The 16,286-nt window shown below is 47.2% G+C and overlaps 1 protein-coding gene across 8 annotated transcripts in view; it reads right to left on the reverse strand.

The window, feature by feature from the left end:
- The window catches only part of SYNJ1 (synaptojanin 1), a 767,318-nt gene that overhangs the window by 169,841 nt on the left and 581,191 nt on the right, over positions 1 to 16,286 (reverse strand). For all 8 annotated transcript variants that reach the window (XM_069204034.1, XM_069204040.1, XM_069204035.1 and 5 more), the window contains one exon: positions 865 to 1,005. In XM_069204034.1, the coding sequence (XP_069060135.1) occupies positions 865 to 1,005 (141 nt within the window). The remainder of the gene's footprint in view (positions 1 to 864; positions 1,006 to 16,286) is intronic.

Raw genomic sequence — 16,286 nt, forward strand, 5'->3', positions numbered from 1 at the left:
TGCATGTCGCAAACTGCGAAAAACGCAGTTTGCGCCATGCAAACGGCCTCACGCAATGCTCATTCCCAAATTGCGAGTCGGTACCAACTCGCAATTTGGGAATGCGACTCGCAAATAGGAAGGGGTGTTCCCTTCCTATTTGCGACTCGCATCGCAATTCAGAGTTGCTTTGTGACCGCGAATGCGGTCGCAAACCAACTCGCAGTTACCACCAGTGTCACACTGGTGGTAACTCATTCGCAAAAGGGAAGGGGTCCCCATGGGACCCCTTCCCCTTTGTGAATGTCGACAAAAATATTTTTTCAGAGCAGGCAGTGGTCCTATGGACCTCTGCCTACTCTGAAAAAAACGAAACCAAATGGTTTTGTTTTTTGTTTTCATTTTGCAACTCGTTTTCCTTTAAGGAAAACGGGCTGCAAAATGAAAAAAAAAACTGCTTTATTTAAAAAGAAGTCACAGACATGGAGGTCTGCTGACTACAGCAGGCCACCATCCCTGTGAGTGCAGGGACTCGCTATGGGGTCGCATACTGCGACCCACCTCATGAATATTGATGAGGAGGGTCTTTGCGACCCCATAGCGAGTCGCAGAAGGTGTCTGAGACACCATTCTGCATCCGATTTTGCGACTTGCAAATTGCACGTCGCTCAGACTCGCAATTTGCAAGTCGCAAAATCGGATTTTGCTACATCTGGCCCTTAGTATATGGTACAGTCTAACCTATGCTTTCCAATTATTATGTTTGAACTATCACACAGATATGGTTAGCCTGCCTTCTAAGACATTAGAGAACTCCCTTCCAGTAACTTCACATGAACAACAACATGTATTCTTATCCAGCATACATTTTCTTGCTTATTGTACCTGAGGGAGGTGGAGGTCTTTGTGGCGGGGCTGATCGAGCAGGTGGGGCTCCTGGGCGTGGAGGGGGAGGACGTTTAGGTTCCAAGGCAAGTTGCAGAGACTCTTTCTGTTGTACTATTGGTTGAAAGTCAGCTGTAGATCCTTTGAAAACAAATGGCAATTACTTCTAAAAGTGCACTAACATTTCTAATTATAATTGTATTGCAATTGTATTTATCTAGCGCTTACTATCCCTGATGAGGTATTGAAGTGCTTTTTGTCGAGTAGCACACTACTCCAGAACCGAAAAAGATTAGTAGTATAGGGAAATATGAGCTAATTTGAGCAGTGGACATGCGAGCCTGTTAGTTGGACTGAATAGACTAATGGAGGGATCGAAGAGGGAAGAATCGAAAAAGTGTTAATTGGGAGATCATAGTAGTAAAATGAGGTTTGGCATGAGTCAAAGGAGGGATAAATGAGGTGTGAATTTACAAAGTTGTTTGGGAGATCAAAGTAGTAAGATAGGGTTTGAGAAGAGTCAGAGAGTGGAGATAGAGTATGGATTGAGAGTCGTGCATTGGAGAGTTAACATTTTTTTTCTCTTCTACGGTAGAAATAAAGTAATTAATATATAGATACATGACTACATAGAAAGGACGTATATAGAAGAAAAATAATATATTGAGATTTAAAGTTGTATTTTATAAACACAGACTTTCAAGCGCTGCAGTACTTAAGGTAAATTGTGTATTTTTTCCATAACTCGATTTATTTTTATTTAGTTTTTTTTAATTTAATCTTTCCCTCACTATTTCAATTGTGAAGCACTTGTAAAGATAATCGTTTTATTTACCATATTGTGATAGATAAAACAGAGACCCATTAGCATCTACTTAAACAACATATATAAAACTCTGCACTGACCTACAAACATGTTAAGCATGGAATAATATATATATTTAACCATGAGTAATATATACATTTGTTAAGCAGACCTAATGAATATATATAATTTCCAACAGACTTCTGTCACATGGAACGCCCAACAAACATAAGGTATTAGTAAAATTCATAATAGACTGACATGATTCTTGTGTAAAGAAAAGCAACTACTGGCAAAAAAAGTAAAACAGTTTGAGATTCTTTACAGCTTTGAGGTTCCTATCTTTTTTGACAAAAAGATCCCAACAAATAAAACCAAGATTCTTTCTGTCAACGAAATGGCATATGGGTGCCTCAAAAGTCAGCTTTCTCAGCACTTTGTTTGAAGCCAGCATGTGCCAGCCTGTTCTGCTGAATGAAGCGGTCTGTGATATTAAATTTTATAACCTATCTCAGCCCCCCAGTTGCCTCTGGACAAAGTGGTGGAGACCCCGTGGACATAGAGTAAATACAACGAAAATCCAGTCTCATTACACTATTTCTGAAGTGCATCATTTGCTGTAAAATGTGTTGCTGTGCTAAAGTCTGAGATCAATAGTCCACAGACCCCAGGAACAAACAGTTTGCAACTGCTAAAAGAGCATGATGCAATGTATTAAGGCCTAAAACAGATGAAAGTACAAAAGTATAGTGAACAGATAAAATTGAGAATATTTTTTTTAAACATTTCGTATTTGTGATTGCCAAATAAAGTACAACAAACAATATGAACTAAATATTTGCAATTTGTGATGTTGCAAAAACTACACTGTGCGCTTGAACATTATTACTTGAGTAGAATCAAGGAGGTAACCAGATATAAGGTTTAAAAGGGTGCCCAGAATAAATAAGGCTTTTCCAAAATGGAATATTTGTGTGCATTGGGGGAGGATAATGAGGATTTTTGCAGTAGCACAGCAAAAGAGACAGGCGAGGATCTTAAGGCTCAGAGTAATACTTTTTGACCAGACAAAGGAAGAGATTTTCTGTAAAATACATCTTAGCAATCACATTTTATTTGAACTTATGCAATAGCTCGATCTATTGCTAAGAACACAGACTCTACATACATATGTTCAAGTCCTATCCTAACAAAACCTTGTTTGAGTAGTTATCAAACACACAAAATGTGATGGGAGGAATGACTTCAATAAGTCTAATCACTTGCAATCACTTGGGGTAGCATTCCTAACAATCGTTCTTTTGTCCACCATGCCAATACATTTTGGACCCAACCAAATGAAAACCAGTCTTTACCCTGATCTGATAGGCAGAGTTCAGCCCAAACTGCCAGGCCAGGCTGTCTCTGGACCAGAACACATGCCACCAAGACCGGTTTCCCCATGACTGGGGCTTGTTAGTCAGGTATAGCTTGGTTCCAGGAATCTGTAAGCACACAACACACGTCTGGGCATACCTTTGCCACTTATGGTGATACAACAAATACACAAAAGGGAATGGGAGGAATGCTTACAATAAGCCTAACCACTAGCAATCACTCATGGTAATATTCAAACCCTTTGTTCTTTTTTAGCCACAGTAGTTACCCAAGGCATTGCTGCTGCACCAAGTTGCTGTGTTGATGGAATACACATTCCTATTTTTCCACTATCTGCAAGTGAACTTCTGTACAAAATAACAAAAATCAATATAGCCTAAATATACAGATATTTTGTAATGTGGGATGTCTCATTAGATATTATGCAGGCAGTACACACCTTACAGATATTTAGACACTGTGATCTTAACCAATGCCTAGCCGGAGGAGAACTTAGTGATGGTGGCCTACTTGGTAAATCAGACGTTACATATATCATTTAAAACTTTAATATACAGCAGATTTCAAAACAATGAGAGTATACATTTTGTATTATAACGAACAGGGCCTAGGCCATCCGAACCTAGTTAATTACACAATTTCTTAATGCATGTACTCAAAGTGAAAGAAATATTGCACCCAGATGCCCACGGATGTAAAGCCAACATTTGGCTTTCCCAAAGGAAGTATCACATGTCTACACAAGAGTAATAGTGCACTTTTATATACTCCAGGGACCTCCCTTAAAATGACTGCTTGCTGTTGCTGGGCAATGCTACACAACACTGCAACCATGAATGTCAGTTCACTGACATGGCAGGGTGAGCAGACGTGACATTACACAATCTTTGACCTTCAAATTCATAAAACAACATGGGACCCCATGGTGGGTGCGGGTGGTGGGAGGGTTTAAACCATAAACTCAAAAAAATTGAATGTGAAAATCACTCTCAACCCACACTACCACCCAAGGACCCTGAGGACTAAAGAAGGACTAAAACCCAGACGGTAAATAGGCCATAGGATAACATGGGGAAGTCGTGGTTTGAGTTTTCACATTTTAGGACCCTTCCCAGAGGACCTCGAGGAAACCCGTTGGGACAAGGGAGGTTGGATAATGCTCCCACCAGTGGACACCCAGAACAGTATAGTACCCACACCAGGGAGCCTAGGTGCATAGGGTTGAAGTTGTGTTGGAACCTCCTGCTGAAGTCAATGGGTACCTTGGTTGTCCAGTTGCTGTCGGGACGCCTGGAGCAGGTTGGTGCAACCCAGGCATGAATTCCTAAAGAAGAGGACCTAAGGAAAGACAGGACAGAGTCCAGACCACCCGGATGTGCCCAGGAGGTGCAGGAGGGCAATGTCCACCCTTCGCGGAGGTGTTTTCCTGTAGGATGGTGGACGAAGAAGTGCAGCCGTGGTGTCCAGGTGATGCAGAAGGATCTCAGGAGTTGCCCACGAGCTGTCCCACCCCGGTCATTGAATTGCAGAGGGGTCAGCGGGACCACCAACAAGCCTTGGCAAATGCAAGAAAGCATTGCTCTGACTTTGCAGAATTTGTGAGGACCAGCAAGGTCCAGGTGACCCAACCTTCGCAAGTAGAACAGGGCCAGCCCTCAGCAAGCAGGAGAGCCAGCAGGAATTGTTGGAGCCCCCAGCAGGACCCTATGGAAGCAGGAACAGGGAGACCTCAACAGCACAGCAAAAAGGTATGCCCACGTAGCAGGAGTTGCAGAGAGGACGTTGTTCTTGGTGCTGGAGAGAGCTGGAGGATAGGTCTTCTTAGAGCTAGAAGGTCTTTGGACTGAAGAATCAACAAGCCTTGCCAACGACAAGCAGACGTGGTGCACAGGGGTTCCAGCAAAGCAGCTCCAACAAGGGACCACAGACTTCCCAGTTGCAAGGAAGATAGGTCAGACTTCTGGAGAGCCACAGAACCATCACCTGTGTGTTGTAGAGCCTCAAAGAGTCTGTGGGATAGCAGGATCAAAAAGCTAGTCATCGTCTTTGGGGTGTCTGCGGATGCAGGGGAGTGACTCTTTCTTGCTTTCGTAAGGGCAGGCAGAGTCTCTGTGACTCTGAAGGATGCACAACCACATGGAGTGCAGAAGTCTTGCAGAACTTGGAAACTAATTTGCAGTAGGAGCCCTCCTACTGGTTACAGTCTTGCTCTTGGCTCCAGTGAAGAAAAAGCATCTGTTCCGGTGTCCAGGCTGCAGAAGTGCCTTGCAGAGGAGACTTGCAGATGGTCCCAGAAGTCAGATCTAGGGTCCCACCCTCAGGTGAGCCCTTAACTAACCCAGGAAGGGGGATGGGCACTTACTGCAGTGACCAAGCTATCAGAAGGGGTCAGGGACGTCACCCAGCTGGACTAACCAGTCAAATGCTTCCAGGGACCTCAGCTCATCTTATTTCCAAGATAGCAGAATCATGTGGCCACCTGGCAGAGCTCTGTGCACCTCCTTAAATGAGGGGCTGGACGGGAGTGGTCACTCCCTTGTCCTTTGTGTGATTTCCAGCCAGAGCGGGAACCGGGGTTCCTGCACTGGTGCAAACCGGTTTATGCAAGGAGGGCACCAAATGTGCCCTTCAAAACAGTCTGGTGGCCCTCAGAGGCACCCCTACCCCAGTCCATAGACACCTATTTCTAAAGAAGAGATAGTCACACCTCTATCTTACAGGAAATTCTTTGTTCTGCCTTCCCCTGCCCGAGTTAGGCTCAGCAGCAGAAGGGCAGAACAGTGTCTGGGGTTGGCAGCAACACGGGTTGGCATGCAGACCCTGCAAGGCTATACAGGCAGACCTTGGGGGATCCTCTAGGGAACCCCCAGAGTGCATGGTATCATGCAACTAACACTGGAATTGGTGAAGTTGCATGATTCTAATATGTTTGATACCAAGCATGCCTATGTTTGGTGAAGCCATTATGTAGTTGGACAACTCATGTTGACCAGTGTCCACTACATACATTCAAATGGCTTCTGGGCACTTACAAAGCCCAGCAAATTGACTATGGGGTTTGTAGGGGCACCTCTGCTCATGCAGGGGTGCCCTCACCCTTAAAACCATGCAACCTGCCCTTGGGCTGAAGGACCCACCTGAGGGGTGACTTACAGGGTCAGAGTGCAGTGACTGTGATATAAGACAAAAATTATATCTGGAGTGAAAGGTGCAAGCACCATTTCACACAGGCTGCAATGGGAGGCCTGTAGTCACAGTTTGCATGGGCCCCCACGAGCACAACATGCTGCAGCACATAGGGAACCCTGGTGTACCAATGCCCTGGGTACCTAAGTACCATATGCTAGGGACTTACATGGGTGCACCAGAATGCCAATTGTGGAGTGTAAAAGTTACCCCACAACTAAATTCAGGGGAGAGAACACGGACACTGGGGTCCTGGTTGGCAGGATCCCAGTTTACTACAGTCTACACATACTGACACCAGCAACAAGTGGGAACAACTATGCCAGAAAGATGCTATTTTCCTACAGTGTAATAAAAAAAAAATATGTATATCGAGAAAAACAAATAGAGTGGAGCCACAGCCAACGTCCATAAGGATGAGCCGCCACTGTGTTTCTGGCACTGATTCTGCCACATCTGAGGATAAAGGATGTAAAGACAGTGCCAGTGGTCAAAAGGGGCAAGCCAGGGGTCTCAGTTGCGATCCGTGGCGATCCCTAAATGACGTCTCTGACTGCAACTAGAAAAGGCCTCCCCTTCTGTGCTTATAGCTGACGACTTGAATTATGAAAACTTTAAACCAATGTAATCCTTTCCAACCCAAATCAAAATGGAGTCAGGGCTTCAGGAGGAAGGGCTTGCTAAACAGCAATCATAACTACTTCAGAGGTACTTTTTTTTAAAGTAGAATGACAAAAAAATCTTATGGAAATATGTATCTTTAATGAAAAATGTGCTGTCTATTTACATGTGCACATTAAAAAAAATCCAGTTCTGGCATGTACTCCGTAATGAACACAAATGAGAATACAATAAAATTACATTTTCGAAATGTTAACGTTTTAATAACAAACAAAAGTATTTACATTGATAGCTCCCCTTCCCTCTGTCTTCATGGCACTCTCAGCATTGGCTGCCATAACTCCCTCTGTACTCCGGTTCCTTATACCCCTCATTACTGCTTGTACAGGAAACACTACTAAGACTAGAAGCCTCCCCGCTTTCTTCAGCAACAACTTGTTCAAAGCATATGCCACAGGTACTAACCCACTGAACACATCATCACTATAATGACCCATCACCATCTGGAGGTTTAAAATTGAATCTGGCAACCAGAGTAGTAGATCTAGTCTAGGTGTCTCCAATGAGTAGCTCTTGAGTTACCTGTGAGTAGCTCTCCTGTGCGCAGTCCACCCTATCAATACAGGCGCTTTTCCCTGGTTGAATTTGTATTTGTACATCAAAATAAAAAAGCTTGTATTTGAGACAAAAGTGTGTGTATTTTAAGACGGTAAAAGCTGATGTTTGGAGAAAAATAGTTATATTTTCAAAATGAATTTACATCTATTTTTTGAGTTGGACAGATTTATTACTCAAACTATTACCTTGGTGCTAGAGAGAGGTGTAGCTGCTATGTATTACCCATGTAGCTGCATTCCAAGTTGCTGGTGCTTTGTTAGTGCTTTTTTACTCTACTGCTAGAAGCCCTGGACAATGCACTGAGTTGATCACTGCTGACAATCTTGGATGGGTTCACTACCACATAACTAATGTTAGTAGCTCGGGATGATTTTTATTAGACATAAGTAGCTCTTATTACAGAAAAGGTTGGAGACCCTTGAGCCAGTCGGTTCACTTGATGATGATGTCTATGCCTTTGGCTGCTGCTTTCCTCCTTCAGCGCGGCACAGAATGATGTAACAGCAAAAGTGAGTTAAGTCTGAAATGTTGTTTGAGAAGTCCCACTGAAGTCCTCGTTAATTGCCTAGAACACTGCCTTGCAGCCTTCCCCAATTTTAGTGCCAATTACAAACTCTCCTATTTATCCCCTATCTGTTCGACAGCATCTGCTTATTAATCGAACTCTCCATTGACTAGCTCTCAAAAGAGTCTGTGTCTGCTGGAGTCAAGTGATTCTGCAGAAGGTAATGTGACTTGTCTTCTGACATGCCTTGGGCGTGTGCTGGATCCTGTGGTACAGGAACTGTCCTAGGTGAGGGTTCCCTAGGCTCTCCAATTTCATATTCTTCCTCCATTTCAACATTTTGTTGTGCGTTGTTGGTTATACAAAAAAGGCACTTCTTACGGCTCTGAATATATATGATTAAAATTGAAGTTTTAAATTGAATGTTTGGTGCATGCGTGCATGTTTGAATGGTATGAGTGTTGTTAATAGATGTGCGTGCGCGCGTGTCTCTGTGTGAAAGAATGAGTGTGTGTGTGTGTGTGTCCCACCCGCCCCCCCCTCCCTCCTAAAGCCACTGGGGAGTGTGGAAGTTCACTCTTTCGTTGAGGTAACCTCAACGAAAGAGTGAACTTCTACACTCTCACACGCAACCTCCAATCAGCGGACCTCGCCCTAGACACAGTCCCCCGCATCCAACACACCACCACAGGAGGCAGGTCCTTCTCCTAACCTCACCCCCAAAACCTGGAACTCCCTCCCCACCAACCTCTGCAAAACCAAAGACCTCCTGCTCTTCAGAAAGAGCCTCAAGACATGGTTGTTCGAACAGTGACCCTCCCTGCCCCCTTCCCTCCTTTTTCTCCCCCTCCCATCCCCAAGCGCCTTGAGACCCTCACAGGTGAGTAGCGCACTCTATACATTTTTTGATTGATTGATTGGGGAAAACAAAGATTTTCTGTATTATTCAAAACCAAGCTGATTACTTAGTGGTAGACCTCGCAGGATCAACAGGCAAATAAGAACTGTAGTGAAAAATGCAAATGCAGAGACCCATAACGTAAATTAGGACAAATTATGGTTGTAAATCCTGAAGATCTAAAATATAACAAATGTCAAGTCCAGGGTTGACGGACAAGTTACTTACTTTGGTAATGCATTATCTGGTAGAGACAATGGCCCTCTTTATGACATTGGTGGTCAGCTGACTGTAGTACCGTCACCAGGCTGGCGGTGAAGACCGCCAAATTATGACCATGGCAGTGATCACTCCCATAGACAGCCAATGTACCACCCCAACTGCCAGTGCGGTCTGTCCACTGACCACGGCGGTAGCCATCTTCAGGGAGGCGGAAGTCAAAGACCCGCCCACCATATTATGACATAGCAGACTGCCAGGATTTCTGGGGCGGGACCACCACCACCAAAAGCCTGGCGGAATACATCATATAAAAGGAGACACACTTCCAGGGACACAGAGGAGACCGCGGCCGCCAGGGAACCCAAACTGGAAATCCTGCCGATGCTGTAGCACGCAATGGCAGTCCAGGAGCACCAATGCAGACGAAGATGACGACGGTGAATACAGCTGCCTAGCACACCGGGGAGGGAGGGGAGAGTGACATACCTAAACACACATACCACACAACCAGACCAATCTGCAGAATAAATCAACATAACCCAGGAGCAAAGAAAGCTAGGACACATACCTCTGGTCCACCCACTATAATAATGTGGGAATAGCGACCTCTATTCAAAAATAAATAAATAAAAACAAATGTACATATATACAGCAAGGGCCATTGGCCAGTCCACAGTCAACAAATGCCCACAGGGCAACGTCCAAGGCCAAACTTGACTCCTCACAGCCCTGTCACTCCACTAGGCAGGGGCATCATGATGATGTTAGGCAGGCACCTCGGGGGACAGATGAGGGATGGGGGTGTGAAGGGGTTTCTTCTTGGGAGGGGGTCCTTTGGCTTGGGAGGCGGCGGGTGTTTACCATTCTGCTTAGGGGGCGGAAGAGTGGGCTTGGGGTGGGGGGCTTGAGTGCCACTCATGTCCCCCTTAGTGCCAGGTGTAGTCTTAGGAGGAGGAACAGGAGTCACCTGGGAGCTGGAGATACTGGGTTGGGGGGGAGGGATCTTTCTCTTATGGGCAGGACGGGGGGGGGAAGAGGTCAAGGTGGGAAAGAAAAAGCTTCTTAGGACAAGGGGGTGGGTTGTGGGAGGAGGATTAGGAGTGGAAGTAGAGGGAGTGGTTATACGAGGAGTAAGTGTGCTGGACTTGGGTGCAGGTGTACGGGCAGTGTACATGTGTGAGGTGGATGGCTGTTGGGTGTCTGAGTGGTAGCATTTATGTGTAATTGGAAGGGCAGATAGGGCGGGAGCGGACAAACAGGACGTGTGTATGTATGTTGTTGTGGTGTTTGCAAGCGAGGTAGGTGTGCTGCATGAGGAGGTGATGGTGGTGACTGCGCATGTGGTGTGTGGGGTGCATGTCTGTGTGTTTGCTGTTGCGGTGACTGTGGGCAAGGCTGTACAGATGGCCGGATCAGGGACTGATGATGCAGTGCATGCAGGTGTGAGTGTTGATGTGACTGTGAGGGAGGAGGAGGGGGAGTCAGTGGTGGCAGTGGCTGTTGTAGTGTGTGCATCTGTGTGTTGGTTGTGAGTGTGCTTGTGGAGTGAAGTGTGGTTCCTGTGTTTGTCCGTGCGAGTCCTGTCTGCTGTTTCGGGTGCATGCTTGGCCGATTGTGTGCCTGGGATGAGTTGGGGAAGAGGGCTTTTGGGACAGGGAACAGGTAGTTGGAGGGGGGATGGAAGAACCAGGGACACTGGCTTCCATCTGAGAGGAGGCCAGAGCCTGAAACGATCTCTGTAGGGCAGCCAAGCCACCGTGAATGCCCTCCAGGTAGGCATTGCATGGCTGCATCTGGGATGCCAGCCCCTGGATGGCATTCACTATGGTTGACTGCCCTACAGAGATGGATCTCAGGAGGTCAACAGCCTCCTCACTGAGGGGGGCAGGGCCTGAGGTGCCTAGGGCGAAGGAGACGCCCATCCTCCTGGGTGAGCGGGCACAGGCAACTGGGTAGGGAGCTACTGGGAGGGCAGTGCTGGAACAGTGGGTAGTGGAAGGTCTGGTAGCTGGGGTGGTCCCAGAGGGGTCCCCCACCACCAGGGAGCTTCCACTGGAAAAGGAATCGAAGTCTGTAGTCGTTGCTCCTGTCTCCCCTGTGGTGCTCTCCTTGCCCTCCAACCCACTGGTCCCCTCGGCGTCTGTGCTCTCCGCCTCCTGAGTCCCGTGGGCTGCAGCTCCCCCACTCACCAGTGCCCCTGCTTCTTCCTCAGATGATGCTAATGCTCACAAGGACAGGATGAGAAAATGAGAGAGGGCGGGGGAGAAAGAATGAGAGCACAGGGTAAATCATAGCAACAACACCACATATGGCATTCACATCACAATCACTCACTGGGACTAACACAGTGCAGTATGGACTACAATGTCAAACCATTACCTGGGTACAACAGCAGTAAAGAACCCAAACACTACCATCTGCACACCCACTGGGACTCACTAAGCGCTGTCTGCCATGGTATGCTAGCTACTTACCAATATCAAATATACATACCACCCTACATAGCTAAGCAGGACCACTCAGGAAAAACTAAACTGGCATACTGGGCCACCCACTGACTAGAACCCCATGCCAGGCAACACAAAATGAATACCACACATTCTGTACTCACCCCCTTGTGGCTGCTGTGCTGCCCTCAAGCGCCCATCCAACTTAGGATTGGCCACCGCCAGTATGTGGGCCATTAGTGGGGTCAGGCTCCGACGGTCACCCCTCCCTTGTTGGGAGGCCGTCCCCAGCTGGGCCTCCACGGTCTTCTGGGCCTAGCGTCACAGGCCCTCCCACCGTTTCCTGCAGTGGGTGCTCCGCCGGCTATGGAACCCAGGGTCTGCACGTCCTTGGTGATGGCACGCCACAATTCTTTCTTTTGATGGGCATTGCATGGCTGCATCTGGGATGCCAGCCCCTGGATGGCATTCACTATGGTTGACTGCCCTACAGAGATGGATCTCAGGAGGTCAACAGCCTCCTCACTGAGGGGGGCAGGGCCTGAGGTGCCTAGGGCGAAGGAGACGCCCATCCTCCTGGGTGAGCGGGCACAGGCAACTGGGTAGGGAGCTACTGGGAGGGCAGTGCTGGAACAGTGGGTAGTGGAAGGTCTGGTAGCTGGGGTGGTCCCAGAGGGGTCCCCCACCACCAGGGAGCTTCCACTGGAAAAGGAATCGAAGTCTGTAGTCGTTGCTCCTGACTCCCCTGTGGTGCTCCCCTTGCCCTCCAACCCACTGGTCCCCTCGGCGTCTGTGCTCTCCGCCTCCTGAGTCCCGTGGGCTGCAGCTCCCCCACTCACCAGTGCCCCTGCTTCTTCCTCAGATGATGCTAATGCTCACAAGGACAGGATGAGAAAATGAGAGAGGGCGGGGGAGAAAGAATGAGAGCACAGGGTAAATCATAGCAACAACAGCACATATGGCATTCACATCACAATCACTCACTGGGACTAACACAGTGCAGTATGGACTACAATGTCAAACCATTACCTGGGTACAACAGCAGTAAAGAACCCAAACACTACCATCTGCACACCTACTGGGACTCACTAAGCGCTGTCTGCCATGGTATGCTAGCTACTTACCAATATCAAATATACATACCACCCTACATAGCTAAGCAGGACCACTCAGGAAAAACTAAACTGGCATACTGGGCCACCCACTGACTAGAACCCCATGCCAGGCAACACAAAATGAATACCACACATTCTGTACTCACCCCCTTGTGGCTGCTGTGCTGCCCTCAAGCGCCCATCCAACTTAGGATTGGCCACCGCCAGTATGTGGGCCATTAGTGGGGTCAGGCTCCGACGGTCACCCCTCCCTTGTTGGGAGGCCATCCCCAGCTGGGCCTCCACGGTCTTCTGGGCCTAGCGTCACAGGTCCTCCCACCGTTTCCTGCAGTGGGTGCTTCCGCCGGCTATGGAACCCAGGGTCTGCACGTCCTTGGTGATGGCACGCCACAATTCTTTCTTTTGATGGGCGCTGACCTGCAGAGGATACACAGACAGAAGGACATCATGAACTGAACACTCCATTCTGTTACACAAATGGCTTACACTGCATATGACCCACATTATGCACACTCATGACCCCTACCTCTGCATACACATTGGATGCAGCCAGTAACGCTCCCAATGACACACTGCCAGCACACACATACATCTTCATGCAGCCAGGTCACATCCAACGTACCCATGATGTACTCACCTGTTGGTCTGGAGGCCCATACAATGGCCAATACAGGGGTAGGACCCCGTCCCCAAGCTTCTCCAACTCCTCTGATGTGAAGGCTGGGGCCCTTTCCCCTGTAGCACGGGCCATCACAGGTTCCAGACACAGGTCACAGCACATACGCAGTGGAGATGTTCAACCGTAGAGAGTCAGGCATCAAGTGAAGTGGTACAGAGAAAATGGTGGTCACGTCGTGTTCACCGCCGGCGTTGATCACCAATGGTTCCTGTACTCCATAGAGCTCCACGTTAGCCAATGAGGAGTTACAGGGCGGAGCAGACCGCCTTCCGCCATGATGCCAAACGCCGGCGGAGTGAGGTCACATCCACCTGTCCCTGCATACAGGACAGGCGGTTGCCATTTCCTAATGCTAGTACTCACGATGGACAAATTTATGCGTGTCATTGGTATAGATTGTACACACCTAGACAATTCCAGTATTCTACATACATTCTTGCTCTGTGTACTGTGATATTGTGTCTCCATACTTCCTGTAGTCACACACATTTTTATTTTGGCTCACTTAGATATCAACCACGGTGGAGGATGAGGAGGAGGAGGCAAGCACCTGTGTATAGACCCCTTGTGGACTTGGCTAGCCTGGAGGACCGGCACATCAAACTCACCTATCGTCCGGACAGGCCCACAATTACAGCGCTGTGTGTACAATTGTAGCCTGATCTCATTCCTGTTATCCGTAGCACTACATCAATTCCCCCTGTAGTACAGGTACTCTCAGTGCTCCACTTCCTGGCAAGAGGTTTATTCCAGGTGACAGTGGGCTTGGCTACAGGAATGTCAAAGCCAATGTTTTCGGTAGAGTCAAGATTTGCCCACTGTTGTGATGCTATTAATTGTATTTGACCAATGACTTTGTGTTTCACCACTGCGCATATTAGTTGCTCAGTGCTCACTAGTAGCACATTGTATGTTTTGTTCAGCCTAGCTGCCTATTGGGTTTGACATGGCATTAGCAATTACTTTCTGTATTCAGTTTAGCTGCCTATTTGCTTTGACATGACATTAGCCATTACATTCTGTATTCTGCCTATTGGCTTTGACATGCTGTATTCAGTTTAGCTGCCTATTGGCTTTGACATGATATTAGACATTACATTCTGTATTAAGCTTAGCTGCCTATTGTCTTTGACATGATATTAGACATTACATTCTGTATTCTGCCTATTGGCTTTGACATGCTGTATTCAGCTTAGCTGCCTATTGGCTTTGACATGACATTAGACATTACATTTGATATTTAGGTTAGCTGCCTATTGGCTTTAACGTGGAGTTAGACATTGCAGTTGAAACATCGCAGATGTCTGTATTCTTCCAAGCTGTGTTTTTCCACAAGATGAACCAAGCTGTTTTCTTCACAGCAGACTAGACCTGATAAGAGAGGGTACATTTGGTGTTTTCCTTTCTGCTCAGGCTTGGGAAGAGGAGAAGTCTAGGAGATCTGGCCAGTCTCCAAAGGCTTGCGTAGTTTTCCCGAGTCTGAGAGGAGGGGGCACGCTTTTGTAAGGATGACTCTGGGCTACAGTGATTTAGATTCGAATCTGCTTGACTTCAGGCTGGAACTAGGCGCCAGTTGCCAGTCTCCCGTTTGGGTAGATAATCTCTTTCTCGCAGTTGACCGGAGTCATCAACTTGCAGACCCCAGAAAGATGAAGCTGAGTATGTAGGCCCTGCCGCCTTGGTCAAACAGTGATGAATTTGATTTTTATGCTTTGCATTGAATATATTATCTATATGCTGTGCACATTGCAACTGAGAAGTAATGTGATATATTTTGTTTTCTTGCTGCGACTACTTTTGTGCTTGAAATCTATTGATTCGTCTCTCAAGAACTTGTGGGTGGGGAAGAATTAACAACAATAAAGGTCTTCTTTGAACTCAGAAGTGCATTCCAGAGAGGTTCTGTAAGCTCCGATAGGAGATAAGTAGGAAGGCAGAACAACTGTGAAGGCTGGATTCTACACCATGTGACACATACCACATGTGATTGGGGCAACTGACCGGACCCATATTGCCTTGGTCCCTTCCAGGGCAAATGAGCAGGTCTACAGGAATAGGAAGACTTTCCACTCAATAAATGTTCCTTGCTGACCAATACATCTCCCACGTCACTGCCAAGTTTCCTGGATCTGTGCATCATGCCTATGTATTGAGGAATAGCAGCGTCCCACAGGTGATGGCATGACTACAGAGGCACAGAGAGTGTGGCTCATAGGTGAGCTTGAGTCTTCAAAACATGTATGTCAGTGTATGCCAACTGGAGTTGTACTCCATGCCATTGTACATGGCTAATGTGCGTCCCTTACTACTTCCAGGTGACTCCAGCTACCCAAGCCTGTCCTGGCTGTTGACCCCTGTTAGGAATCCGAGAACAGGGGCTGAATATCGGTTCAATGAGGGACATGTCTGTACTAGGAGGGTTGTAGAATGCACATTTGGTCTACTGAAGGCCAGGTTCAGGTGCCTCCATTTAAAAGGTGGGTCCCTACGCTACGCCCCTAAGAAGGTCTGCCAGACTGTGGTGGTCTGCTGCATGCTGCACAATTTGGCCCTCAGACGCCATGTGCCCTACCTGCAGGAGGAGTGGGGAGACAATGTACCTGTGGCAGCATTGGACTTTGGAGACAGTGAGGAGGAGGATGTGGACAACAGGACACATATCATACAGCAGTACTTCCAATGACACTCAGGTAAGACTGTAGATCTGTTAATATCTACATTTGAGTTAAGCGCTGTGTGCCAGCTATTTTGTGCCAATCACTGCGTTTACATTTCAATCGACTGTCAATTATGACTTCCCTTTTTGCAGATGTTGCTGTGGTCACAACTGTGTACTGATGTGATGCCTGCAGACTGCTTAAACACATTTTTTGAATGGAGTCATAAATTACAGGGCATTTGCACAGGATAATACAGTTAAAATCATTGCACATTTCTGTCTAATAAAGC

This window comes from Pleurodeles waltl, chromosome 8 (genome assembly GCF_031143425.1).
Source record: "Pleurodeles waltl isolate 20211129_DDA chromosome 8, aPleWal1.hap1.20221129, whole genome shotgun sequence".
In the NCBI taxonomy this organism is placed as follows: domain Eukaryota; kingdom Metazoa; phylum Chordata; class Amphibia; order Caudata; family Salamandridae; genus Pleurodeles; species Pleurodeles waltl.